The sequence below is a fragment of the Mixophyes fleayi genome, chromosome 6, assembly GCF_038048845.1.
Source record: "Mixophyes fleayi isolate aMixFle1 chromosome 6, aMixFle1.hap1, whole genome shotgun sequence".
In the NCBI taxonomy this organism is placed as follows: domain Eukaryota; kingdom Metazoa; phylum Chordata; class Amphibia; order Anura; family Limnodynastidae; genus Mixophyes; species Mixophyes fleayi.
This window is the reverse complement of record NC_134407.1, coordinates 135,028,319-135,055,349: the sequence shown is the minus strand read 5'-3', so window position 1 is coordinate 135,055,349 and position 27,031 is coordinate 135,028,319. Positions and strand designations below refer to the sequence as shown.

Below are 27,031 nucleotides of genomic sequence, written 5' to 3'. Positions count from 1 at the left end.
ATGTATATATTTCCCTCAGATCCATAAATCCATGTGGGCACAGAACTCGCTTCAGAAGAAAATTGATACCCAAAGAATTTTGCATCAATTCCAATCCAGCGATGTTTCAGCTGTTTCAGAATCTGATATTTCAAAGAATTCAAACATTCTTTTAGATAAGATGATTGCACATAATTTTAGTAAGTTATTTTTATCTCATTATAACATTAAAATGAAGTCATATTAAAATATTTACATTTCGGCTCTCTGCTCACTTAAAATAATCCACTCAGAGAATTAATAACCAAATTGCTAAAAAAAAATTCCATAACATTGTAAAATAAATAAAGTCCCCAGCAGATTTTGTATTGTTTAAAAACTATTGATTTTAATTTTCAACAAATATACTGGAACAGTATACAAATTATATATGTATGTACATATAACAATTATTCAAAATATTTCATTCCAGCCAATAAAAATGACAAAAAAACCTCAATGCATAAATAACAGCTGTAAAGGAGTGAGACAGTATCACTAGAACTCCATCCAATGAATGGGCATAACATTCAGAGAACCTTTGTTTCCTAATCTACTGAAGTATTGGATTTGTACCAGGACCTGCAGAATTTTATATATTTTTTTCATTTTAACTAGTTGTTTGCAAAGCTAATTTCAAATCCCAAAAAATGTGGAGCTACACTGGTTCCTTTTATGTTCAACTATACACTATGTCTGCAAAGCGCATTGCAATGTGCACGCCTCCTTCCTATTCTCCCTTGTAAAAGGGGTGACACTTGTGGATAAACTTTTCTCCTAAAATACTGTTTAGTTTATCTTATATATACTCTATGTCGAAAATATTTTTTTTAATGTTGCTCTTTTTTTTGTTGATACTTTTTTATTACTTTTTTATTAACATCAATAACACTAATTTCCAGTCATTTCCAGTCAATTTTAACCACCTTACAGGTCACAATATTATTTTGATACACTTTTGGACAAAGACTGCAGCAAGCTGGCTTAATGCTAAGCGACAAAGCAACAACACAAGCACACAGCATTTCATAGCACATCTAGGAAACATTATCAAACAGCAGTGTCAGAAAAAAAGCAAAAGTGGTGCAAGATGGAATTGTCCTTTGGCACTCCCACCCACCCTTATGTGAGGTATTGAAAAGGACATGTACAGTTTAACAAACCACGTGCTCCAGCGACAAGGAGTGGCATTTTTGTGGCTTAAGTGCCTTAAGCCCAACAGTGCTGTCAATGAACTCTACATTATCAAAGCATGTCTGCTTGTGCTGCATCTTTAATATCCTCCTTCTCTGTGGATAGCACCCTGAAGAACTGTCAAACTTATGTAAACACATGAATGGATAGTATAACTGGAGTGGCATTAGATCTGCTTTAGACAGACTGTGACACGGAACATGTATGCAGCTTGAAATCCATCATGTTAGAATATGCTGCATTAAAGAGATTTAAACCAATATATAGATGCAGTTGAGGAGACCATACTTAAGTTAAAATGTGACTCACCGGATGAGATCCCGGAATTAAGAGAGCTTGTACATGAGAGATACACTGCGCTTCAGAAGAATATTACAGAGGAGGCCCTGATGCAGGCCGATAAATATGTCCAGTTTAAAGAACAGCCAAGAGATCCGAGAAAACAAATGGGTGTGTCACCAGTCCCAGCAGATGTAGCTTTGAAAGATGAAGACGAGTATATCGCCGTCACCCAGAAAACACCTATAACAAATTTGGAGATGGTGAACCCAGTGAAAAACAAAGTATGTGGTCACACGTACGAGAGAGTAGCAATTGAAAGGATGATTGAAAACATTCTTCAGAAGGGTAAATCCGCCAGGCATCCAAAAATTGGCTGTGATCACTCTGACATGAGTATATCGGATCTTGTTCCAGACAATGCACTAAAAAGAGCCATTGACATTTACAGCAAAAAACAAGGTCATTACTGAGTTTCGAATTGCCCCAACCTCAAAAAAAATGTAAATATAGCTAGGTACCTTTGACGTAAAGTACAGATGCCAAACACTTTGTGCAATACTGATGAAACAGCAGCAAAGTGGAAGGTTTGAGTAATACATATACACGTCTAATCAGACATCCATGCTTACATTACTTCTACAAGCAACGTTCTTTGTTAATAAAACTGTTGTCTTTATATCATTAAAAATAATAATAATAATTCTCCACCATTCTTTGGATGTTGATAGTTGATAGTAGAATCATGTGGAGTTACGGCAGAGGTGTCACTAATTTTGGTCAATTCTTTTACAGTAGACCAGACCAGGGGGTAAATGTATCATACCCCGGTTTTTTCAACTCGCAGAAGTTCGGCGTCTTCGCAGCTTAAATTTAAAGCGGTGCTGCCTTTTAGAAGGAGGGGGTCTATGATGTCCGGGATGATATTATATAAGTATTCGTAATATTCTCAAAATCTATGTGCTATATGTTTTGGGTTATATAGTAATGAGCCTGTAGAAGATTTTATAGAAGAGATTCTATTCTGCATTCGCCTAGCTTTTAATTTGCGCGCTAAAATAGAATCTGCCTTATCGCCCTTCTCATAATATTTTTGTTTCAGCCATAGCAGGGTTTTGGCCGCTTTTTTTTAAATAATTTGATTCAATTGGCCTTTAAGAGATAACAATTTTAAATAAATACGTCTTTTAGGGTGCTGCTGATGGAGAAGTGTGGTTCGGTGAATGTCTAATTCTAAGGATTTTATACGATTGATTTCCTCTTTTTTTTGTTTTGAGGACATACTAATAATAGTTATTCGTATTGTGGCCTTATGTGCCTTCCACAGAATCGCTTAAGATATATCTGGAGAAGAATTAAGGGAAACATATTCTGTAGTTGCTTGTGTTATCTCTAAGATATGTTTTTTTTTAAGCAGAAGGGTTTCATTTAGTCTCCATTTTGGGTGAGTGTCGTTTTGTTGAGGTATACGAAGTGTCAATTCCACCGCGTTGTGGTCAGACCAAGAAACAGGGAGTAATTGAACCTCATCTATTTTCTGTGTAGTCAGGTGGTCTACAAAAAAGTAGTCAATTCTCGTGTACAAGTCATGAGGAGGTGAATAATGTGTATATGATCTGGAAGAGGGATATGTCAGACGCCAAGCGTCATACAGATTATGCAAATGTAGTTGTGTTTTCAGTCTTGTCGAATCTCTGGATTGTGTGGAATGTATTTGCTTGGGTCGAGATCAGTCTAGTGAATTGTCAAGGATGGCATTAAAATCTCCCCCGACAATGGTAATCATACTCGTGAATGAGGAGTTTTGCTGAAAGAAACTGGAATAGAAAGCTCCCTGCCACACGTTCGGGGCATAGACTGAGGCTATCGTTATAGTAGTTTGATTGAGAAATCTACCACATGGATCTGTGACCATGGAGTCTATGGTTAGGGGTACTCTTTGATGTATTAGAATAGCGTTGCCACGGCGTTTCGCACTGGAAGAGGAATAGAAAGCGTGTGGGTAGAGTTTAGATGCAAGTGAAGGGTGCCGGTCTTTAAAATGGGTCTCTTGAAGAAGGACTATATCTGGGTTCTGTCTCTTAATAAATTGGTGGGCTATTGTCCTATTTGTGGGGGAATTTAGCCCGTTGACATTCAACGTGAGAAGTCTAAGCTTCACAGTGGTTTGAAAAGTGTAGATCGCTGAGAAAATAATTGGAGATGAGTGACTTGTGGTTCCATATACCGCAGGACAAATGGGTTGAGGGACATACATAGAGGGGTGAAAGAAAAAGGGAGTAAGGTTCTGAACTCATTTCGAGTTTTAGGAACCGGAGTGGAAAGAGACGGAGAAAAAAAAAACTGTCTCTGTGCTTGGGGGGTGTATGAGGCAAATTTTGAGTAGCTGAAGATACATATACATTACAATTCTATTACATTTGGTCATAGAAGAGTAATTGTATAAGAGGGTAGTGGTATCGGGGAAGAGGACTAAAGTGTGTTAAGCAGTGAGTGTGTGTCTATTGTAGTAGACATACTGCTATAGTGTTGTCACTTTTAGAAACAAAGGTGAATGTCGAAAGAAAGGTAATAAACTACAGAGGGAACGTTCATTTCGTAAATAGTTGAGCATACTACAGAAAATTATCGTCAGGGAGGGAGGAAGGCGAGAAGGAGCGTCGGGTTTCATGAATACTCCATGACCCATCTCTGTATCAGAATGTTGGGGTCTAATATCTAAACTAGAGATGTTTGGTGTTTTGGTTTTGTATTCGGTTTTGAATCTGGATTACCGTTGTGTTTTGGTTTTGGTTTTGCAAAACCGCCATTGTGTGTTTAGGTTTTGGTTTTGTTTGGTTTTGCTTTGCTATTTAGTTGGAAAATCAATGTTTTTGGGCCTAAAATAACCCAATTTAGTGCTCCACCTGTTTCATAGATAAGAAATCTAATTGTAAAGCTAATAAATTATCAAAAAAACAGTTTAATTCCTGGTAGGTAGGCCTACATTTATTCTACACACAAAATAGATTGTCTTCCATTCCATCTATGCACATTGGCAATGCAGCCATCGTCTTTGGATGTATATTACACCCTACACTTATAGTTAAATATGTAAAGAAATGGAAAAAGGCAGTTTGCTTTCTGTCTCTATAGGCCCCCCTCCACTTGTTGAAAAAACCAACAAATTCAGCCGTTATAGACTGTACAATATTAATTGAAATGGACAAAGCCAGTTTGGTTTCTGGCTCTCTAGGCCCCCCTCCACTTGTCGAAAATACAAAAAAATTCAGTCCTAATAGACTGTACAATAATAATTGAAATGGAGAAAGCCAGTTTGGTTTCGGTCTCTCTAGGCCCCCCTCCACTTGTATAAAATAAAAAAAAATTCAGCCGTTATAGACTGTACAATATTAATTAAAATGGAGAAAGCCAGTTTGGGGTCTCTCTGTCTATAACACCCTACCCTTAAGGAGAAATTGCCCAAACAGCAGCCATTCAAGCCGATACGTGAAATGAAAATGCCACAAGTCCCTTTCCTCATTGGGGGTAGATTGCACCCTACACTTACATAGAAAGTTTAAAAAAGATGTTATCGTCATCATCTTCAGCTTCATCCTCACCCTCATCAGTGTGTACGTCATCATCACAGACTATCAATTCATCGCTCTTGAATCCGCCATTAGAGAACAGTCAGTGCTTGGATGTCTTGGATGGTGAAGGCCTTCCTCGTGGAAGATGTAGTTCATTTTTATGAACATCATTTTCTCCACATTTTTCTCCACTTGGGAAGTAACCTTCTACGGCGATCACTAACTAAGTTCCCTGCTGTGCTGAACACTCATTCAGAGTACACACTGGAGGCTGGGCAACTTAAGTATTGCAAAGCAAGTTTGTACATGGGTTTCCAAATGGCCTGCTTTTCTTCCCAGTAAGTAAAAGGAACTGTCTGACATTTCCATATCAATTACCTCTTGAAAATATTCCTCCAAAATCATTTGCATGTTGATACTCGTATTGGATGGAGTTATGGGCAGGGTCACACATTTTTTTGAAAAATCCTTCAAACCAGCCCAGATGTTAAATTGTTCTGGTCTGCCCCCTGCGTCTTCCCTGCTTCTTTTTGGGAAATGTAATTTTTTACGAGGAGCAGCAGCTTGAGAAAGTGAAGGGGGACACGTCGTCAAGCCAAGGCCCAGTTCAGCGGCCATCTTGCTGAGCAATAGCTCCTTGCAAAGTTCACATCTCGCTCATTTACAAGTAAAGACTCAATGTAGGTCTTAAACCTTGGATCAAGCAAGTGGCCAAAACGTACTGATCCGAGTTCAAGATCTTAATAACTCGAGGATCATTGTGAAGCGAATGAAGTACTTGATCGACAAGGCCAACATACTTTGCTGAATTGCTTGCTTTCAGCTCCTCCTTCATTTTCTCAAGCTGCTTTTCCAATAGTCTAATTAAAGGAATGACTTGGCTCAAACTAGCAGAGTCTGCACTCACCTCACACGTCACAACTTCAAATGGTTTCAGCACCTTGCACAGCACTGAAAGGATTCCCCACTGTGCAAGAGTGAAATACATCCCCCCTCCTTTCCCAATGTCATGGCTTGTGCAATATGCTTGGATTGCTTTGCGCTGTTCCTCCATCCTCTGAAGCATGTACAGGGTGGAATTCCACCTAGTTACCACCTCTTGCCTAAGTTGGTGGCAGGGAAAGTTAAACTGCTCTTGGAGCTGCTGTAATCTCCTACATGCTGTGGCTGAATGCCTGAAATGGCCTGAAATTTTACGGGCCACCAAAAGCATCTCCTGCACCTCACGGTTATTTCGTAGGAAGCTCTGCACCACCAAGTTGATGGTGTGAGCAAAACCGGGAATGTGTTGGAAATCACCGGGCTGTAATGCTCGCACTATATTGTTGGCGTTATCAGAAATGACATACCCTGGGGAGAGTCCAAGTGGTATAAGCCATGTATTAATCACATCTCTCAGTTTGCGTAAAAATTGTCAGCTGTATGACTGTTAGTGAAGCCGGTGAAACAAAGAGTGGCCTGCCTGTGACAAATGTTACGTAGTGGTGTACATGCTGCTGCTGTTTCTGCTGGTGAAGGTGAATGACCAACCCAGTGGGCTGTCACAGTCATATAGTCTTTGGTTTGCCCACTTCCACTTATCCACATATCTGTGGTTAAGTGGACAGTGGGCAGATTGGCATTTTTCAGCACAATCTCTACATTTTTACACACTTTTTGGTATAGTTGTGGAATTGCTTTTCGGAGGAAATTGTGTCGCAATGGAATTCTGTAACGCGAACACAAAACCTCAATTGACTGTGAAAAACTAGCTGCGTTTATTGTGGAGATTGGACGCAGATCTAACACTAACATTGCAGCCATGGCGTCTGTGATTCGCTTGGCGACTGGGTGACTGCTGTCATATTTGCTTCCCCTAGGAAATGATTGTTTCACAGTTAATTGTTGAAATGTAGGACTGCTCATTTTCTTGACCTGCCTCTGGGCTGACGATTTACCCCCAGCAGCAGCAACAGCAAATTTCTAACGCTTTCTTCAGAGGAATCAATAATAGTGCAGGAGTCATCCAACCTTAATAAGTGGGATGCCGGGCAAACTCCGAGCGCTACTGAGGATATTGATGAGGATGGTGTGGAGGGTGTATTTTGTAGCCGTCGGGATGTCGGTGAGCGGAGGGTCTTAGCTGATGATGGAGTGCTTGTAATTTTTTTGGAAGAACTTTCAGCTTTTCCCAACACTTTGCCATGAACTCTCGTTAAATGGCGTAACATAGATGAGGTTCCAAGATGGTTAAGGTCCCTCCCTTGACTGACTGTGGCTTGACATACACTACAAATGGCTATACAATTGTTGTCTGGATTTGGGTAGAAATAATTCCACACATAAGAAGTGGATTTTTTTGTTTTATGCCCAGGCATGACAATGGCCTTTTTCCTGTCACGTGTCAGAACTGCTGCCACTGGTGCAGGACTTACACAAACAACCTCATCCTCATCAACATCCTCATTAGCGCCCTCATCGCTTACACAAATCTCCCTCTCATCCTCTTCTAATTCCAAAGTGGCATCCTCAATTTGTGTATCATCGGCTACACTCGGGCTATTAAGGCACACATCAGCAGAATGCCCACGATTAGACATCCCACTGTTGGATGGACTCTCCACAGGGATTGGTGTCATTTCTGAATCAGAGCAAACATTATCCTCTAATGCCTTACTGTTATCTTGCAGCTTGGCTTTGACGCGTAACAGTAGTTGTGCACCAATTGTAGGCTCAGTAACTTTTTGGGATCTGCCACTAATAGCCAAAGGTGAAGGCCTCATTCTCTCTTTGCCACTGCGTGTGTAGAATGGCATGTTGGCAATTTTTTTTTTATCGGCACTTAACTTTTGCTCAGTTACACTTCTTTTTCACTTCAACACAGTAATTTTTCTTTTTGTTTTTGTTTTTTGGACTGATTTTGAAACACTGTGTAGTTTGACATCGCCTTGCCCAGATGACGTACTGGGAACACTAACATCAGGACTGGTGACAGAACCTGGTTGCTCATTCTGATCATATGTGGACTGCTTTGAATCCATTCTGAGCCCAAAGAACTTGTAGTGCTAAAAATTATTTGGTAAGATACTGCTGACAGATAGTTATTTTGACAGCCAGAAATATTTATGCACAATTATGGGGGACACCCCAAAAGCACTGGGGAGTGCTAAAAATTATTTGGTACATACTGCTGACAGATAGTAATTTTGACAGCCAGAAATATTTAGGCAAAATAATGGGGGACACCCAAAAAGCACTTGGAGTGCCAAATATTGAAAAAAAAAAAAAACTCCTCTATCCTCCTCTCTTCTCTAGGGATCACTGCTTGGTGGGTAGCAAATATTTGATCAAATAAATATAGTGCCTCTTCCCACACCACGAATTTTACTAGTAGAGAGGCATTCTTTGAATAAAGGGTGAGATCACCATGGAATAAGTGAAGATTTAATATGTCAAAAGGATTTTCAAAATAATATCAGAAACCGTCACTAGGTGGCAGGCTTTGTCAATTGATGCCTGCAGAGGAAAGCTGTGTAGAAACTCTGTGATGTTTTATCAATTAACCTTGTGTCTAGCGAGCCACTTTAATTGAACAAAGTGTTAATTGAGAGGTACTGACCAGTTCACTGGCATATGGAGCTTTCTGAGGTGAGGCAGAGAAGGGCAAAATGCTTAAACACACTGGATCCCGAGAGGAGAAGATCACATATGAATGGTGTAGGAGGTAAGAGGGAGAGTCGCTGAGATCAGCTGTGTGTGTTTAGAAGAAAGTTTCTTCTTATCAGTGCAGCGATATTCCGCCCTCCTCTGTGCCTCTGAAGGATTCCCAGCAGACACCGCAGGGCTCAGCTCCCTGGAAAAGAAGGCGACAATGGCGTCTAGGGACTTCCGGCCCTGCTTCTCCAAATCACCTCAGCTCAGTGAAGGCAGCGGGGAATCTCAGGTAAGCAGACTAGAGCCTGGGTGATATAGGGGGTGATGCGCTAACTGCAGGGTCCTCTTATCGGGAGAGTCAGCGCGATTCAAGTGTGGCGCCTCTCAGTGTCCCCGGACTATTATGGAGGTCTGGAGCGGGGAAGAGGCAGGTGCTGGGTGGCCCACACTTCGGCAGCTGGAAAGACCGCTGGGGACTTTTGAAGTTTCGGGTTGACTGCTTGCTGCAGCTAACAGGAGACCAAACTGTCATATTCTCCCAAAGGGGGAAAGCACTTTTAAGAGGAAATAATCCCTGGTGTTTTAAGTTATTTATATGTGGTTAGGATGACCACAAGTCACCAGTAAACGTTAATTTTAACGCTTTGTGCAGGGAGCTCGAAAGAATTGCGACTATCCTAAAAGGCTACCAAGCCACGCCCCACAGTGCCACCTCTTTTGTTTCAGGGTGAGCTATGGCACAATAGATTGTTACTGGAGCCTTTCAAGAACACTGCCAGCCCCATTATTTGAATTTCTGTTTCAGCACTGAACACTGCTACCTCTCCTGTTTCTGGGTGAGCTATGGCACAGTAGAATATCACTGGAGCCTTTTAAGAACACTGCCAGCCCTATAATTTGTCTTTCAGCACTGAAAACTGCCACTTCTCTTGTTTCTTGGTGAGCAATGGCACAGTAGAATGTGACTGGAGACTTTTAAGAACACTTCCAGCCCTCCTCTTTCTCTAATGAAGCTGCACAACTGCACTGGAGTCATCCAAGAACCCTGATACCCCTTTTGTGTCTCTCTGTGAAATGGCACTAGATCTCCGTGGAGAGAGATACCTATAGAATCCAAAACTCGCAAGATCCGGTGATGCAGCAAAGATATTTTGCCTCGTTTTCAGCTCTGAGGGCGCGCAAAAGTACCGAACCGCTCGGCTTGATACTCAGATCGGCTATGTTCAGGTGGGCTCAGTTTTTGGAAAAAACCAAGCCCGAGCATCTCTACACAAAATATTCCACAGACCCACTGGTCCGGCACAGAGCACTATCTTACACTGTCTCCACATATTATTCCCTGGATAAACTTCTTTTCACTAAGTGATTTAAACATTACCCCATCCAAGTTTTACTTATATCAGTTGAATCTTTTCTCATTCCCTAGGTTAACTTGTTGAACTGACAAAAGAAAAAATAAACATACAACCTCTGACATACAGTGTGTCCTGTGCTGGGAAAAAGCTGCCTCTCAGTCTTTGATACCTGTAGGCATGAACTTACTGTGCCTAATGCAAAATATGGCTGTATTTATAATAGAGATGAGCGTTTCAGATTATGTAAAATCCGACAATATCCGATGTTGGGGATCCGAGGGAAACATGACTCTGTTTCTTCCGCCAAACGTGTATCTCAAAACGAGGCTGAATGTAATTTCCGGTAAAAAAAATGTGCAAACCTCTTGTGAGTTTTGGGTCGACATCTTTTATATATATAGTCCTCCCTCGTTTTCTCAAGTACCATTTTAGAACAGACAGCCTGTAAGGAGGAGGTTAGCTGTGGTGTTCTGCCTAGAGAATAGTGCTCAGGGTGAACTAGGGACATAGGAAAGCAATATAATCCTGTCATTTTTGCAAAGCAGTTGAGTAGAGATTGTTCAGCTAGAATAGATTGCTGATCAATTGCTTTTCAATCTCAAATACACTTTACATGGACTAGTTGCTACTGGTTGTTGTTAATGCATTGCATTGCATATATATAATACTAGTAGACAGTATATACAGAGTGAGTTACAGTTCTGAACTGACTAGTATATTTAAGTCTTGGAGAAAAACAGTGCATTTGCAGTCTGACTATTAGCGGCAGAATACAAAAAACAGATTTCTTTCTTTTTAAATTGAAAGTTTTTCTAGTGAAAGTAATCTTGTGGGGGGCAGTGACAACTGAAATAGTCTTGAAAAAAACTGTGTATTTGCGTGTAAGATTCAGCAGCAGTTACACACCCCAAAAAAGGCTATACATATATTATGACATTTTAATCTTTTCAAGAATTTTACAATACTTTTTGGAAGGCTCATTCAGTGTCATCCATATTACAAAAAGGGTGCTTGCGTGTGAGGGTCAGCATGCAGTTTCACACCCCAAAAAAAATGCTATATATTCTAATCTTTCTATTTTTCAATACTTGTCAATTTTGGAAGGGTTATTCAGTGAATTTATGTTGAAAAAAGAGTGTTTCTAAGGGTCAGCTCGCAGCTGCACACCCAAATAAAATGCTATACATTATAATCTAATCTTTTCTATTTTTCAATACTTGTCCATTTTGAAAGGGTCATGCAGTGAAATTTATATTTAAAAAAGGGTAAAAGAAAAAATATTTCCTAGCACTCCACAGTAATGATAGTGTAAAATATAATAGTATATGTGGAGAGTTAAAGTTGGTTACTGGTGAGGTTAATTAAAATGCCGTTTTATTAACTAAATAATTAGAAATTGCAAATGTAAACATAAATGACATTATAAATCCTTAATAAAGCAACTTTTTTCAATAACTGTTACTTACAGACATAACAAAAAATACATAAAATCAGAAATCATGTGTATGCATATGAAATAATAAAATAATAAAATAGTTATTATAGCAAGCTATCTTATCTCATACCAGGTGCCTGGCTATGATAGGCTAAATAGCTCGCAAACTCCTGCCCACGTGAGGCATATAATGCTGGCTGTGTATAGTACTGTAATTGCAATCTCTTAGGTCACTGTTAGTGCACCTATTCTTTTCCACTTTTAAATATGAAATCCACCACATATTACAAATGTCTTCTAAGCTTGCCGTTACAGAAGTTTGCAATAAAAAGAGTCTAATGCAAATGTACTTAAGGAGTGGTATAGATCCTTACTGTTGACAATCGTCTTCCGTATCTGCAACCTCTGACAACCCCAAAAATGTGGGGGACTGCTCTTGCTTTTTCTTTTGAAACCTGAGTAAGATATAAAGGAGTGCGCGTACGCATTGAACACTTGAAGACTTTCACTTGTCAAGCTCTCAGCTGTCAAAGGCACTTAGCGCGTTCATCTCTCTAGAAGCAGACAGTTGTACAAATGTTAGTATCGGTCCGCAGTGAAATAAATGTAGATGATGGTAGAGAATAAATGGTAAAGTACTGAAAAAGGCAGTTTGACCTTAGACTGTTTGGTTTTGCTATTAGTTGTTAGCTTACTTGCATTGCTCTCTCACCACCATTTTTGTTTAAATAAAAACCGTGACCTTTTGCCAAATTTACATTGGTGTCCATGTGGTTATTTATTCAATTTTAATAGTAAGTTTGAACTTGCTATGGAGGTTTGTGTGCAATGAAAGGGAGATATCAACACTAATAAAACCCATCATTAAGACAGCTCACTGCAGACTTTGTCCAAAATTGGTAATAATTGTGACAGTTGTTAAGGGGTCATTAGAAAATAGACTGTAAACGACTGGAAAATAATATTAATGCTATAAATAGTAATATTGAAGCAAAAACAGCTCAGCATGACATTACTTTACCTATTTTTTACAATTTTAATTAAATCCATATTTGAAACCATAACTTTTTGCGTTTTTTTGCAATACCGGTAGCAAAGTCGAAATACGAACGCGGTTTACAAATAACACCAGTTTTGAAAATGAAACACGAGGGTCAGCGCACATCTCTAATATATAAGCACACTTAGCTTTTAGAGTAATACTTCCCTACTGTATGTACAGTCACAGTGGTATAAGCCATGTATTAATCACATCTCTCAGTTTGCGTAAAAATTGTCAGCTGTATGACTGTTAGTGAAGCCGGTGAAACAAAGAGTGGCCTGCCTGTGACAAATGTTACGTAGTGGTGTACATGCTGCTGCTGTTCCTGCTGGTGAAGGTGAATGACCAACCCAGTGGGCTGTCACAGTCATATAGTCTTTGGTTTGCCCATTTCCACTTATCCACATATCTGTGGTTAAGTGGACAGTGGGCAGATTGGCATTTTTCAGCACAATCTCTACATTTTTACACACTTTTTGGTATAGTTGTGGAATTGCTTTTCGGAGGAAATTGTGTCGCAATGGAATTCTGTAACGCGAACACAAAACCTCAATTGACTGTGAAAAACTAGCTGCGTTTATTGTGGAGATTGGACGCAGATCTAACACTGACATTGCAGCCATGGCGTCTGTGATTCGCTTGGCGACTGGGTGACTGCTGTCATATTTGCTTCCCCTAGGAAATGATTGTTTCACAGTTAATTGTTGAAATGTAGGACTGCTCATTTTCTTGACCTGCCTCTGGGCTGACGATTTACCCCCAGTAGCAGCAACAGCAACTTTCTAACGCTTTCTTCAGAGGAATCAATAATAGTGCAGGAGTCATCCAACCTTAATAAGTGGGATGCCGGGCAAACTCCGAGCGCTACTGAGGATATTGATGAGGATGGTGTGGTGGGTGTATTTTGTAGCCGTCGGGATGTCGGTGAGCGGAGGGTCTTAGCTGATGATGGAGTGCTTGTATTTTTTTTGGAAGAACTTTCAGCTTTTCCCAACACTTTGCCATGAACTCTCGTTAAATGGCGTAACATAGATGAGGTTCCAAGATGGTTAAGGTCCCTCCCTTGACTGACTGTGGCTTGACATACACTACAAATGGCTATACAATTGTTGTCTGGATTTGGGTAGAAATAATTCCACACATAAGAAGTGGATTTTTTTGTTTTATGCCCAGGCATGACAATGGCCTTTTTCCTGTCACGTGTCAGAACTGCTGCCACTGGTGCAGGACTTACACAAACAACCTCATCCTCATCAACATCCTCATTAGCGCCCTCATCGCTTACACAAATCTCCCTCTCATCCTCTTCTAATTCCAAAGTGGCATCCTCAATTTGTGTATCATCGGCTACACTCGGGCTATTAAGGCACACATCAGCAGAATGCCCACGATTAGACATCCCACTGTTGGATGGACTCTCCACAGGGATTGGTGTCATTTCTGAATCAGAGCAAACATTATCCTCTAATGCCTTACTGTTATCTTGCAGCTTGGCTTTGACGTGTAACAGTAGTTGTGCACCAATTGTAGGCTCGGTAACTTTTTGGGATCTGCCACTAATAGCCAAAGGTGAAGGCCTCATTCTCTCTTTGCCACTGCGTGTGTAGAATGGCATGTTGGCAATTTTTTTTTTATCGGCACTTAACTTTTGCTCAGTTACACTTCTTTTTCGCTTTAACACAGTAATTTTTCTTTTTGTTTTTGTTTTTTGGACTGATTTTGAAACACTGTGTAGTTTGACATCGCCTTGCCCAGATGACGTACTGGGAACACTAACATCAGGACTGGTGACAGAACCTGGTTGCTCATTCTGATCATATGTGGACTGCTTTGAATCCATTCTGAGCCCAAAGAACTTGTAGTGCTAAAAATTATTTGGTAAGATACTGCTGACAGATAGTTATTTTGACAGCCAGAAATATTTATGCACAATTATGGGGGACACCCCAAAAGCACTGGGGAGTGCTAAAAATTATTTGGTACATACTGCTGACAGATAGTAATTTTGACAGCCAGAAATATTTAGGCAAAATAATGGGGGACACCCAAAAAGCACTTTGAGTGCCAAATATTGAAAAAAAAACAAAAAACTCCTCTATCCTCCTCCTTACAAATGTCTTCTAAGCTTGCCGTTACAGAAGTTTGCAATAAAAAGAGTCTAATGCAAATGTACTTAAGGAGTGGTATAGATCCTTACTGTTGACAATCGTTTTCCGTATCTGCAACCTCTGACAACCCCAAAAATGTGGGGGACTGCTCTTGCTTTTTCTTTTGAAACCTGAGTAAGATATAAAGGAGTGCGCGTACGCATTGAACACTTGAAGACTTTCACTTGTCAAGCTCTCAGCTGTCAAAGGCACTTAGCGCGTTCATCTCTCTAGAAGCAGACAGTTGTACAAATGTTAGTATCGGTCCGCAGTGAAATAAATGTAGATGATGGTAGAGAATAAATGGTAAAGTACTGAAAAAGGCAGTTTGACCTTAGACTGTTTGGTTTTGCTATTAGTTGTTAGCTTACTTGCATTGCTCTCTCACCACCATTTTTGTTTAAATAAAAACCGTGACCTTTTGCCAAATTTACATTGGTGTCCATGTGGTTATTTATTCAATTATAATAGTAAGTTTGAACTTGCTAAGGAGGTTTGTGTGCAATGAAAGGGAGATATCAACACTAATAAAACCCATCATTAAGACAGCTCACTGCAGACTTTGTCCAAAATTGGTAATAATTGTGACAGTTGTTAAGGGGTCATTAGAAAATAGACTGTAAACGACTGGAAAATAATATTAATGCTATAAATAGTAATATTGAAGCAAAAACAGCTCAGCATGACATTACTTTACCTATTTTTTACAATTTTAATTAAATCCATATTTGAAACCATAACTTTTTGCGTTTTTTTGCAATACCGGTAGCAAAGTCGAAATACGAACGCGGTTTACAAATAACACCAGTTTTGAAAATGAAACACGAGGGTCAGCGCACATCTCTAATATATAAGCACACTTAGCTTTTAGAGTAATACTTCCCTACTGTATGTACAGTCATAGTCCACGGTGACTAAAATCCCTATGTTGTACTGTGAAGTTTCTAAATATAATTAATAGGTTGTAAACATGTTCAGTAATAGATTAGTTCACACGAACTATAATGTATTATTTTTGTTTGTTATAATCAAATAACTCTTTTAATAGGTATAGTTCTAAAAAGTTTTCACATGAAACCTGAGCAGCTGAAAGAGAAGCTATTAATTGTACGGGAATGTGATGGTGGGTTATCCGATAAACATCTGACAAACCTCAGAAGGTAAGTGCTGTTATAGTTGGAAAAAAAGTTCCCCCCCACATTAAAAGGAGTAGGAAAGCCTTGTCATTCACATAATGATCAGAACCCATCCTAGGATGATCTCTTCAGGCGGGCCCTGAGATACCTGATCAATCGCATTATATATTGTGATACAACTGAGGATTTTCTTCCCCTTTAATGATTAAATGTTTTTTCACCTCAAAGTCAATCCAAAGTTTAGTATTCTACCGGCCGACAGGATCTCACTAGCATGGTAAAACGGAACTGATGATTAGACCCACCAGGTTAGTGTAAAAAATGATCTAATTAGGCTATTTGCATATACTGTCAACTAAATGTGCCTTCAAGTAGATATTGGTCTACCACATCAATGTGATACATGGTCAGCATGGACTCGTTAGAGCACATGCCCAGCAGGTGTAGTTCCACTTGAAGACATGGGAGCTTATGTAGAGTTGGACATACTTTATTTGCATAAAATACATATTTCTGTACTGTATATGTGCACCAAACAAACATCCACATATGTCTGTTTTCAGTTTTCAGCTCATCTTCCACATGACTCCTTAGTATTAGAGAAGCAGAATGGGGATTGGAAAGGGCAGCCAAGTGTAGGACACGTAAAGTAAGGGCATGTTCACATTATTACAGAAGTAGACCTGGATAGAGACATGGATTCACCTGTCAGGAGATGTAGGTGTATCTTTTTTTGGTGCTGGAGGGTTGGTATAAGGAGATGTAAAGATGATGATGATGATCATCATCATCTGCACTATCTAGCCATTTCTGATTTGCTGTTTGGGGATTGTCTCCTTCATTCATTAGTGTGGCTGCTATATTATATGAAGTTGTGGCCATCTATTCTTGTTACTTAACTAACATTTTCTTTTGAACTGCAGCAGGAAACCAGCATGTCTGTAACACACAATCTACATTTTCAAAGCAAATATCCATGCAGTTTACATTTATGCTTATAGATAAGCATCCTTAACATAAACTACTTATCTTAATCTTCTATGTTCTACTAAACATTTAGAGAAAATAAAGTAAAAATAAGCCATAGCATGATCATAGATGATTAGATTATCTTTTATAAAAATGATTTTGCTGTCTTCTGTTATAGATATGTTCCAACTGTAAAAGATATCAAAATGTATCTAAATTATAAAGGCTGCCCCTCAGAATTACACATTGTGGACCAGTTCATGCTGCAGGTAAAAATGTGATTATGTGTGTATGTGTACATATATGTTACTTTCTCTTTTATCTATTATCATTTCAATGGGTGGATTGCGGAATAGTGAACATGAAAATTCTGCCAACAGTGAAATAGAGAATATGTGGACAATGCTGATATAAAGTAATTAGACAGGTGCCAATGGATCGTGTCTGCAGTTCAAAGAGAGACTAGGCAAGATAAAAGGTTTAAAAAACTGAACTTGGCGTGAGAGCATGCTCCAGAAAATGCCCCATCTATTATTATTATTATTATTATTAATTTTTATTTATAGGGCGCCACAAAGTATCCGTAGCGCCATACAAGGACAAACAATGGCACAGTACAAGGTGAAACAGCACAGTACAAGTAACAGTAAGCACTATAACTCTGGGGGCTCAGGCACAGCATGAAAGAGAGGGAGGGAGGGGAAAAGTGAGTACAGGCAGATAACTATGGCCCAAGAGGGTGGGCACAGATGACAGGTTGAGAGTCACTGAGGGGAGCGGAGAGAAGTGAGAGGAGACAGAGGGCAGAGGGACTGAGAGGAGGTGAGCTGAGTATCTGGAGAGCGCAGTTAAAAGTGATGGAAACAGAAGGTAGGAGAGCCCTGCTCAAAGGAGCGAACAATCTAAAGGGAGGGGAAGACAGACAGACACATGGATGAGACGGAGAGACGGGAGGAAGGGGGAGAAGGGAAGAAGGGATGAGAAACATAGGTAGCCGACCGATGGGAGTTTAGGCATGAGACTGGAAGGCTTTAAGGAAAAGGTGGGTTTTTAATGTTCGTTTGAAAGAGGACAGATTAGGGGAAGTTCTGATGGAGCGGGGGAGCTTGTTCCAATGGAGGGGAGCGGCGCGGGAGAAGTCTTGGATACGTGCGTGAGAGGAGGTAATCAGAGGGGAAGAGAGGCGACGATCGTTGGACGATCGCAGTGAGCGGGAGGGAGTGTGAATAGAGATAAGGTTAGAGATGTAGGGAGCAGTGGAGTTGGCGAGGGCCTTGTAAGTCAGAGTGAGGAGCTTGCAAAGGATTCTGTAGGGGAAGGGGAGCCAGTGAAGGGCTTAGTAGAGTGGGGATACAGAGGTGGAACGGCGAGAGAGGAAAATAAGCCTAGCAGCGGCGTTAAGTACAGATCTAAGGGGAGCGAGATGAGAGAGGGGGAGGCCGATAAGGAGAAGGTTGCAGTAGTCCAAGCGGGAGATAATCAGAGAGTGGACGAGAGATTTGGTGCCATCCTGGGAGAGGAAGGGCCGAATGCGGGCAATGTTGCGAAGCTGGAAACGGCAGGATTTGGCGAGAGAGTGAATGTGAGGGGCAAAGGAGAGAGAGGAGTCGAGGATGACACCTAGGCAGCGGAGTTGGGGAACAGGGGAGATAGATGAGTTGTCAACAGTGATGGAGAGGTCAGAGGGGAAGGAGGTACGAGAGGGAGGAAAGACAATGAGTTCAGTTTTAGCAAGATTGAGTTTAAGAAATCTAGAGGACATCCAGGAGGAGATGGCAGAGAGGCATGCGGATACTCTGGAAAGAAGGGAGGGAGAGAGATCAGGAGAGGAAAGGTAGAGTTGAGTGTCATCAGCATAAAGGTGGTACTTGAGGCCGAAGGAGCTGATGAGTGCACCCAGAGAAGAGGTGTATAGTGAGAATAGTAAGGGTCCAAGGACAGAGCCCTGAGGGACCTCGACTGGAAGGGAGGAAGAATGGGAGAGAGAATTAGAGGTGGAAACAGAGTAGGAACGGTCGGCAAGGTAAGAGGTGAACCAGGAGAGGACGGTACCGGAGAGGCCAATGGACTGAAGGGTGTGAAGCAGGAGGGGGTGGTCAATGATGTCAAAGGCCGCTGAGTGGTCGAGGAGAATCAGGAGGGAGTAGTGGCCCATGGCTTTAGCCGAGAGGAGATCGTTCGTAACTTGAGCCAGGGCAGTTTCAGTGGAATGGAGGGGGCGGAAGCCTGATTGGAGAGGGTCAAGGAGGGAGTGTTCAGAGAGGTAGGTGGAGAGACGGTTGCAGACAAGTCTCTCGAGTATTTTGGAGGCAATGGGAGAAGGGAAATGGGGCGGTAATTAGAGAGTGAGGTGGGGTCAAGATTGGGTTTCTTGAGAATGGGTGAGACGAGAGCATGTTTAAAGGCGGGAAGATGCCGGTGGAGAGGGACAGATTAAAGAGGTGAGCGAGGTGGAAGCAGGTGGAGGTGGAAAGGGAGCGAAGAAGGTGAGAAGGGATGGGGTCCTGGGGGCAGGTAGAAGGGGGGGAAGAAGAAATGAGAGAGTGGACTTCCTCACCCGAGGTGGGGCGGAAGGAGAGAAGGAGTTGGTGGCTGGGGGGAGAGGGGGGGAGAGTGGAGGGGGGAGGAAGGGCGAGAGGGGGCGTGGCGGAAGAGTGGGTGGAGGAGGAGATTTCAAGTCTGATGGCCGCGATTTTAGAGGAGAAAAAGGAGGTGAAGTCAGTGGCAGATAAGGAGGAAGGGAGGGGGGGAGGTGGGGGAGACAGGAGAGTGTTAAAGGTAGCGAAGAGGCGGTGGGGGTTGGAGGACTGGGAGGAGATGAGGGATTTAAAGAAGGATTGCTTAGCGAGCGAGAGGGCAGAGCAGTAGGAGGAGAGGATAAACTTGAAGTGGAGGAAATCAGCCAGGGAGCGAGATTTTCTCCAGTGGCGTTCGGCAGTACGAGAGCATTTTTGGAGGAAACGGGTAAGTTTGGAGTGCCAGGGTTGGGGATTGGAGCAGCGAAGGTGGATGGGCTGGGCAGGGGCAACCGCATCAAGGGCGGAGGAGAGGGTTTGGTTATAGAGGGAGGCCGTCTGATTAGGGCAGGACAGGGTGGAAAGGGGAGAGAGGAGAGTTTAGAGAGAAGAGGATAGAATAGCAGGATCAAGGGTGTCGAGATCGCGCCTGGACCGGGTAGATTTGGGTGGGGGGAGGGGTGCAGGAGTAGAGGAGAGAGAGAATGAGAGGAGATGGTGGTCCGAGAGTGGAAAGGGGGAGATAGAGAAGTCGGACAGACTGCAACGGTGGGAGAAGACAAGGTCAATGGAGTGACCAAGGCAGTGGGTAGAAGAGGAGGTCCATTGGGAGAGGCCAAGGGAGGAAGAAAGGGCAAGGAGTTTGACGGAAGCAGGGTCGGTGGGGTTGTCAATAGGGATATTGAAGTCGCCAAGGATAATGGAGGGGATGTCAGAGGAGAGGTGGTGTGGGAGCCAGGCAGCAAAGTTGTCAAGGAAAAGGGAGGAGGGCCCAGGGGGGCGGTATATGACAGAGACGCGGAGATGGATGGGGTAGAAGAGACGGATAGAGTGGACTTCAAAAGAGGAGAAGGAGAGGGAGGGTTCAGGAGGAATGAGTCTGAAAGTACAGGTGGAGGATAGGAGAATGCCCACTCCTCCGCCTGGGCGGTCTCCAGGTCTGGCGGAGTGGGTGAAGGAGAGGCCGCCATAGGAGAGAGCGGCAGGGGAGGCAGTGTCGGAATCGGTGAGCCAGGTTTCGGTAATGGCAAGAAGGTTAAGAGAGTTAGATAAGAAGAGGTCATGGATAGAGGGGAGTTTGTTGCGGACGGATCTAGCATTCCAGAGGGCACAGGAGAAAGGGAGGGAGGGGAGAGGGGAGATGGGGATAAGGTTGGCAAGGTTAGCGGTGCGCGGGGGAGTGCGGGGACAGGAGCGTGAAGTTGGGCGAGGTGAGAGTATGGGTATGGCAAGTGAACAGGGAGGCATGGTGAGGTGAGGGAGGGGTGGGGGAGGAGTGGAAGAAGTAGGGGGGACCGAAGAATCGTCTGAAGCAGAGGGGCGGGAGAGGAGGACAGGGGGAGTCAGAAGGTAGACAAGAGGAATTGAGATAAGTGAGTTAAATAAAGTAATAGCCAACAATGACAATGACGGTGGGGAGAGGTGTGGCAAAGAGGCTAGGCAAGGCAAGCCGTGTTAAATGAGACAGAGAGGCGTGAACGGGGAACAAAGAGACAAGAAAGGCCAATAGACGGAGAGCAGAGTAGTACCAAGGGAGAAATAAAATGCTGTTGGAATAGATTAAGAAATGCAAATAGAAATAATTAAATTATAATTAAATACAGTAAATAAGAGAAGCAAATAGAAATAATTAAATACAGTAAATAAGTAAATAAGAAATGCAAATAGAGATAAATACAGAAAACAGAGAAATCAGAGGACTAGTGTGTATATGTGATAGCCCATCACCATAATCACCACACCAAAAGATCAATAAAATAGCTGCATAAACTGCTCTTATTCAAAGGCAGGAACCGTTTAGCTGTGTAGCAACTTCCAGAATAATAATATAATGTAATATAATGTAAATATCCGCATCCGGATATTTACATTCAAACCAGCGGAATACACGAGCTGACAGTGTGGCGACTGCAGACACCAGAGACCCGAGAGGTTTTGTGACTGGTGTATGATTGAGGAACAGACATACAGATGTGCTGATTATGCAGATTTCTGGAGAAACATCATGATACCGGGGAAGCTGGTTATATTATTATTCTGGAAGTTGCTACACAGCTAAACGGTTCCTGCCTTTGAATAAGAGCAGTTTATGCAGATAAGCTATTTTATTGATCTTTTGGTGTGGTGATTATGGTGATGGGCTATCGCATATACACACTAGTCCTCTGATTTCTCTGTTTTCTGTCTTTTACATATATACAAGACTGGACTTATAACCTTGGTCCAAGAGGACTATCCAGAATCTTGAAAGATCCATTTATTTATGACTTATATTTTCCACTGAACTTTGGTTTATTTTCCAATACTGTCACACCTTGAGCGCCGATTCCTGCACTATACCTATCTAAAGGTATAGATCCATTTGGTTAAGAAGCTATCATGTCTTTTTCACAACCCATTGAAGACCAACCTAGGGTGTTCTTCACCTACAGTAGCCCATTTCCTTTATAGAGCTTGATATGTTTGTTAGTATTTCCCAGTTGTCCATAGGACTTTCACACAAGCCCAAAGTGTTTGTTAGTAGGATAGATAGGAACCATAAAAACAAAAGTGAACAGGTCAAACTTGAACTTGGTCAATAACAAGCATACTGAAAGCAAATAAGCAAAGTGGAGCAATAGCCATGGTCAATAATTGAAAATCCAAATCAGAAAGTTGCCAATAGTAGTGTTTTAATATAATAGGCAGTGTTTGAATGCTAGGTCTCACCTTTTATAAAAGCATTTGTGTACAGCCACTGTACTACGTAATTGAACATAACATCTGACTTGCTCAAGTAAGGATATTTTAGAATAAAATAAGCTGCTAGAATGCTCACAGTGATGTACTGTAGATGGTAATAGTTGAATATAGGGTGGAACATTTGCTAAGTGGATGCTTTTTAGGCAGACTCCTTACACTGCAGAATTATTCCAAGAACATTTGAGTGAAATGACTGAAATGCAGTATCCTCCCCAGTCACCAGATCTCAATCCAAGAAAGTATCTGTGGGATAAGATGGAAGCACAAGATAATCGCCAACACCAATGGAACGCTATTAACATTGACCAGTATCCATAAACTGACACATTTTCAAAATCTTGTTGATTCCATGCCAAAAGTATTCAGTTGTCATGAGGGGAAATGGGGTATACCTTACTCTTAGTTAGATGTGTCTTTATGAACTGATTGCTTATATTGCTCAAGTGACTTTATTTTAATTTTTTGAAGTGCAGTATTTCACTGTGCAGCTATTGTTAAAATACATTGTTAGTGCTCTGTGGGTTGTCACAATCAGCCTGTTAAGTTGAACTTTAGCTGAAGTGCATAAAACAAAAGGTACACAAATGAAGTTACATATTTGGTGGCACCATATGTACTAGAGAGATAAAAGCAGACAAAGGTAAGTAGCATGACACAGGTTCACTATTCATTGCAATTGTTGTCACTTGAGTGATTTAATTTTACTCTACAGAAAAGAAAAAAGTACATCTGTGAACTAGAGAGACATAAATGACTCGATAGATGAATTAACATCATTGTTCTTTCTGATGCTTTTAGACATCCAGGTGTTACTAAACAATGCAATTCTCAGAAAAGGTCTGAATGTGTTTAACAATTATATGATTATCTCTTAGAAAAAATATGGAAGTAAATTGTGTTGCAAAGGTCAACAAGAGAATTATATAGCCTATAACTTGTTAGAAATGAGGAAGCTGAAGCCACCTTAACAAAAGAAGATTTCATTTTTGCGGTAAAATCTGATGGATAAAAAGATCTTTCTTTAACCTGGCAGAAGATTCGTAGCTCGATGTATTTTTATGGAATGGAAAAGAGGAACACCATGCTTTTCAATGGAAGTGATGCCATATATTTGTTTACTTAGACTAAAATAATCTACCATTAAAAAGTATGACTTTTTTCATGTTTTCAGCAAAGATTTACTAAGTCTTAGTTTGGAAACAGGACCACTAAAAACAATATTTTGTTAAATTTACAAAAAATAACAATAACATTGCGAGACAAGCAATTTGGCAAACAAATTTCTGCCAAACTTGCGATTCTATGATTGTGTCAATAAATCTGGAAGTAAGTATATATGAATTAGATGGGGAGCACTTTTGGCATTAAAAACCTTGTTTTTCTCTCCACCGCTGTCTGTGTAGAGCTGGAAAATGTTCACATAGAGGAACCCAGAATTGGCACAGATGAAAATTGGGAAGGATTAAAAACCTTTTTTGTTTAGCCACAAAATGTTGGATTTATAGCTCCGTGTGACATTACTGTATATTTGTCAGGAAAGTCTTATTCACTACACAGCCACAAATGGGTAATTCAATGTTAAAGCAGACAGAAACCATCTATGTAGCAAATGAGTTGAGAGTTAACTTTTGAATAATTCCGAAAACCTCATAATCTTTAGACTGTACATACTTTTTGGTTGTGATCTATTTAATTCATTCACTAATCTCTCTCTCTATCTGTTTATTAAAGATGTGTAAAATCCCTGACTTGTGCCCCAGGCTTGACACTTTACTTGCAATACGAGAGCTACCTACATATATGAAAGACCTGCAGCCAGTAAGTTAAACCACAAAGTGACACTTATTTACAAAATAAAAAAATTAAAAATTAAAAAATATCACTTGGATCCACAGTTTTTCTTCGAGCTCCCACATTATTTCTCCTCAACATCCATAGTTGATTACTGGGTGTCCACCCTGCTCATTAGATATAATTCACTATATATATTTGCTTACAGTGATGCCTGTGTCTCCTTTGTAAATTCAAATAGTGGCTTGGAAGGTTGGGCTTATCAAGGGTGTGCAACAGGAAATGGGTTGGACAATATAAGGGCAGGCTGGAATTAACTAAACCCAGGGATTTGTAGTCCAGTCAGATTGCATGTGCTAGCAGTGACCCAACACATACTATTTCAGCAGTGATATCCAACCATATTATTACAGCAACGCTCTACGCCCAATTCCTGCCTAGTCCTGCTCACACTAAGCACCCCTTTCTCTCCTGGTTATTATAAACTTACCACCCGATCATGTTTATGTGTTGGTTGTAACATTATGCACCAATAGTTTCTCTTATATCTGTAGTGAACTTCAGAAAAATGAATTGGGGTTCATAGTCTGCATGTAACAGGCAGCTTATGGTGGTTTATAACACAGAGAGAGATAGTGAAGATTGGTGGGGGCAGTTCTGTTACAATTGTGGGTAGGCAATGGTGCATATCCTAGAATACTGAGAGGTGTGAGCAATACTAAAGGGGTCCAGTGATATGGAAAGGGGTCCATGGATATGGGCAGGGTGGGTGAGGTTCCCGGCTTATTTTTTCCCAATTTTCTGTTTGGGAGACAATTGAAATCATGCTGCCTTTGATATTTTATGGCACTGATCATTGTAGAATAAGCCCCACCCACTGAAGTTATATAACATCAATTAAAGCTTGCCTTACATCCCTTAAACCATAAATCCACACATTGCTTCCACTGTAATGATATATTATTATATATTTCCTGTAACAGGAATTGGGAGTTTGCACCTGTTCTCCAGCTTACCTTATATTGTGTAAAAATAAATCAGCCTAACTTTTTAATCTATGAAGGATAAAACTTAATGGACTGTGTGCCTGCAGCTCCTGTCGCAGACGATCAAAGCATGTAACCAACTGCTGAATAGCCCATCTTTTCTGGCAGTCCTGAGCTACATCTTGGCTATGGGCAACTGCCTAAATGAAAACTCCAGCAAAGGTAAAGCCAAGGGGTTCCAGTTATCCTCCCTTACAAAAGTGAGTATTATAGTTTACAGCCTTTATCCCTATATCTCTATTTGAGAATGTAATAAGCATGTATTTGTAATTAAATGTTTAGTGTCATTCACAAAGTGTTCCTCTACTCTATCTGTAGCACATATCTGGCATTCCTTTAAGCCATTTATCTGATGCTGCATTATGAATTATCCTATTTTCCTTGTAGCTGTACATTTAATTCATAAATTATGTAAAATCAAAGTCTGCTATTTGCTACTGTCAAGATTTATGCTGCTTTCTAAATACTTTGTACATTTGCTCAGCCACCATTTCTAACCACAGGGCCACATGGCATTCATTCTGTATTGATGCTTACTAAAGTAGCACGCAACATTGCAATTTTGTGGGTATAGGTTTATTTATATTAGAGATGAGCGGTCTGGATTCATAGACATCCAACAGATACGAGATTTAGGGCTCCGAGCAAGTGAAAGTCTTAACTCGGTCTCGTGGGCCAATTTCAGATCACAAAACTAGGCAAAACGTAATCTCAGGGAAAATATTGATGCAACACTTGAGAGTTGAGAGTTTATATCTTATATACTGTGTATATATATATATATATATATATATATATATATATATATATATATATATATATATATATATATAGCCCTCCCTTGTTTTCTCATGTGCCATTTTTGAATGGACTGTGTGTTGGGAGCATGTTAGCTGCGGTGCTCTGCTCTGAGAATAGCATTCAGGGTGAAAGAGGGACATAGAAAACAAATGAATAGTTGGGATTATTGTAAAGCAGTTATTTAGGGATCAGTCAGCTAGAATAGTTTGCTGATCAATTGTTTTTAATGTCAGTCTGTCAGAGAGTTTAGATGGAGCAGTGGCTAATGGTTGGTATTAATGCATTTAATTTATATAGTACTAGTATTTAGACTGAGTTAGATATCATTCTGAACTAACTAATATATTTAGCGGAGATAAAATAGTTTGCTTTTGCTATATGACTATTAGCAGCAGAACCCAAAAAACAATTAGATTTATTTTATTTTAAATTTAACTTTTTTCTAACAAAAGTAATCTTGTGTGTGGAAGTGCCATCTGTATTAAGTGGGAACAAATGGTGTTTGCATGTGATGTTTTTTTTCTGGGCATTTTCAACATTTAGCGAAGGTCACCTGCCATGCCACCAACTGAAGCAATCCCATTAGATAAATTAAACAAAAAAAATGAAAAGAAAGAAAAAAAGAAAGAGGTATTAGTAAATAGTTATACAAGTAGATAACCAATTATATATCGCTACATAATTTTCTGTCACTATATAAATAAATGTTGATTTTAATAGACAAAGGCGACCTGCACTCATACTAAAAACGTCAAAGACTAATAACTACACTTCTCGATGGGTAAAGCATGCATCGTTTGCCAAGAGCAGAGCTTCCAGAAACATTGTTTTACTTATATGCTACGAGTAAAGTAGATATGTACCGCAATGTTGCCCTTGTGAATCAAACAACGAAACTCTGATATATTTGCCAGTTACCATGTACATCTACATCCAGTTACCATGTCCAGTTTGAGATTGGAATGTCAATCTCAATTCATTCTTTTTGCTAAGCTCCAGTGTAGTATATGACTGAGTATGGATGCCCTAAATGGGCATTTCTCCTTGGGATGATGCCAGAAGGCCGGCGGTGCTTGGAGTCAGAGGTGCCTGTGCTTCTGGGGGACAAGGCCCGTAAGTGACCTGAAAATGCAGTG

The 27,031-nt window shown here is 40.8% G+C and overlaps 1 protein-coding gene across 2 annotated transcripts in view; it reads left to right on the top strand.

The window, feature by feature from the left end:
• The window catches only part of LOC142160400 (formin-H-like), a 228,848-nt gene that overhangs the window by 123,010 nt on the left and 78,807 nt on the right, over positions 1-27,031 (top strand). For both annotated transcript variants that reach the window (XM_075215301.1, XM_075215300.1), the window contains 5 exons: positions 20-179; positions 15,724-15,835; positions 16,959-17,049; positions 23,989-24,075; positions 25,142-25,294. In XM_075215301.1, the coding sequence (XP_075071402.1) occupies positions 20-179; positions 15,724-15,835; positions 16,959-17,049; positions 23,989-24,075; positions 25,142-25,294 (603 nt within the window). The remainder of the gene's footprint in view (positions 1-19; positions 180-15,723; positions 15,836-16,958; positions 17,050-23,988; positions 24,076-25,141; positions 25,295-27,031) is intronic.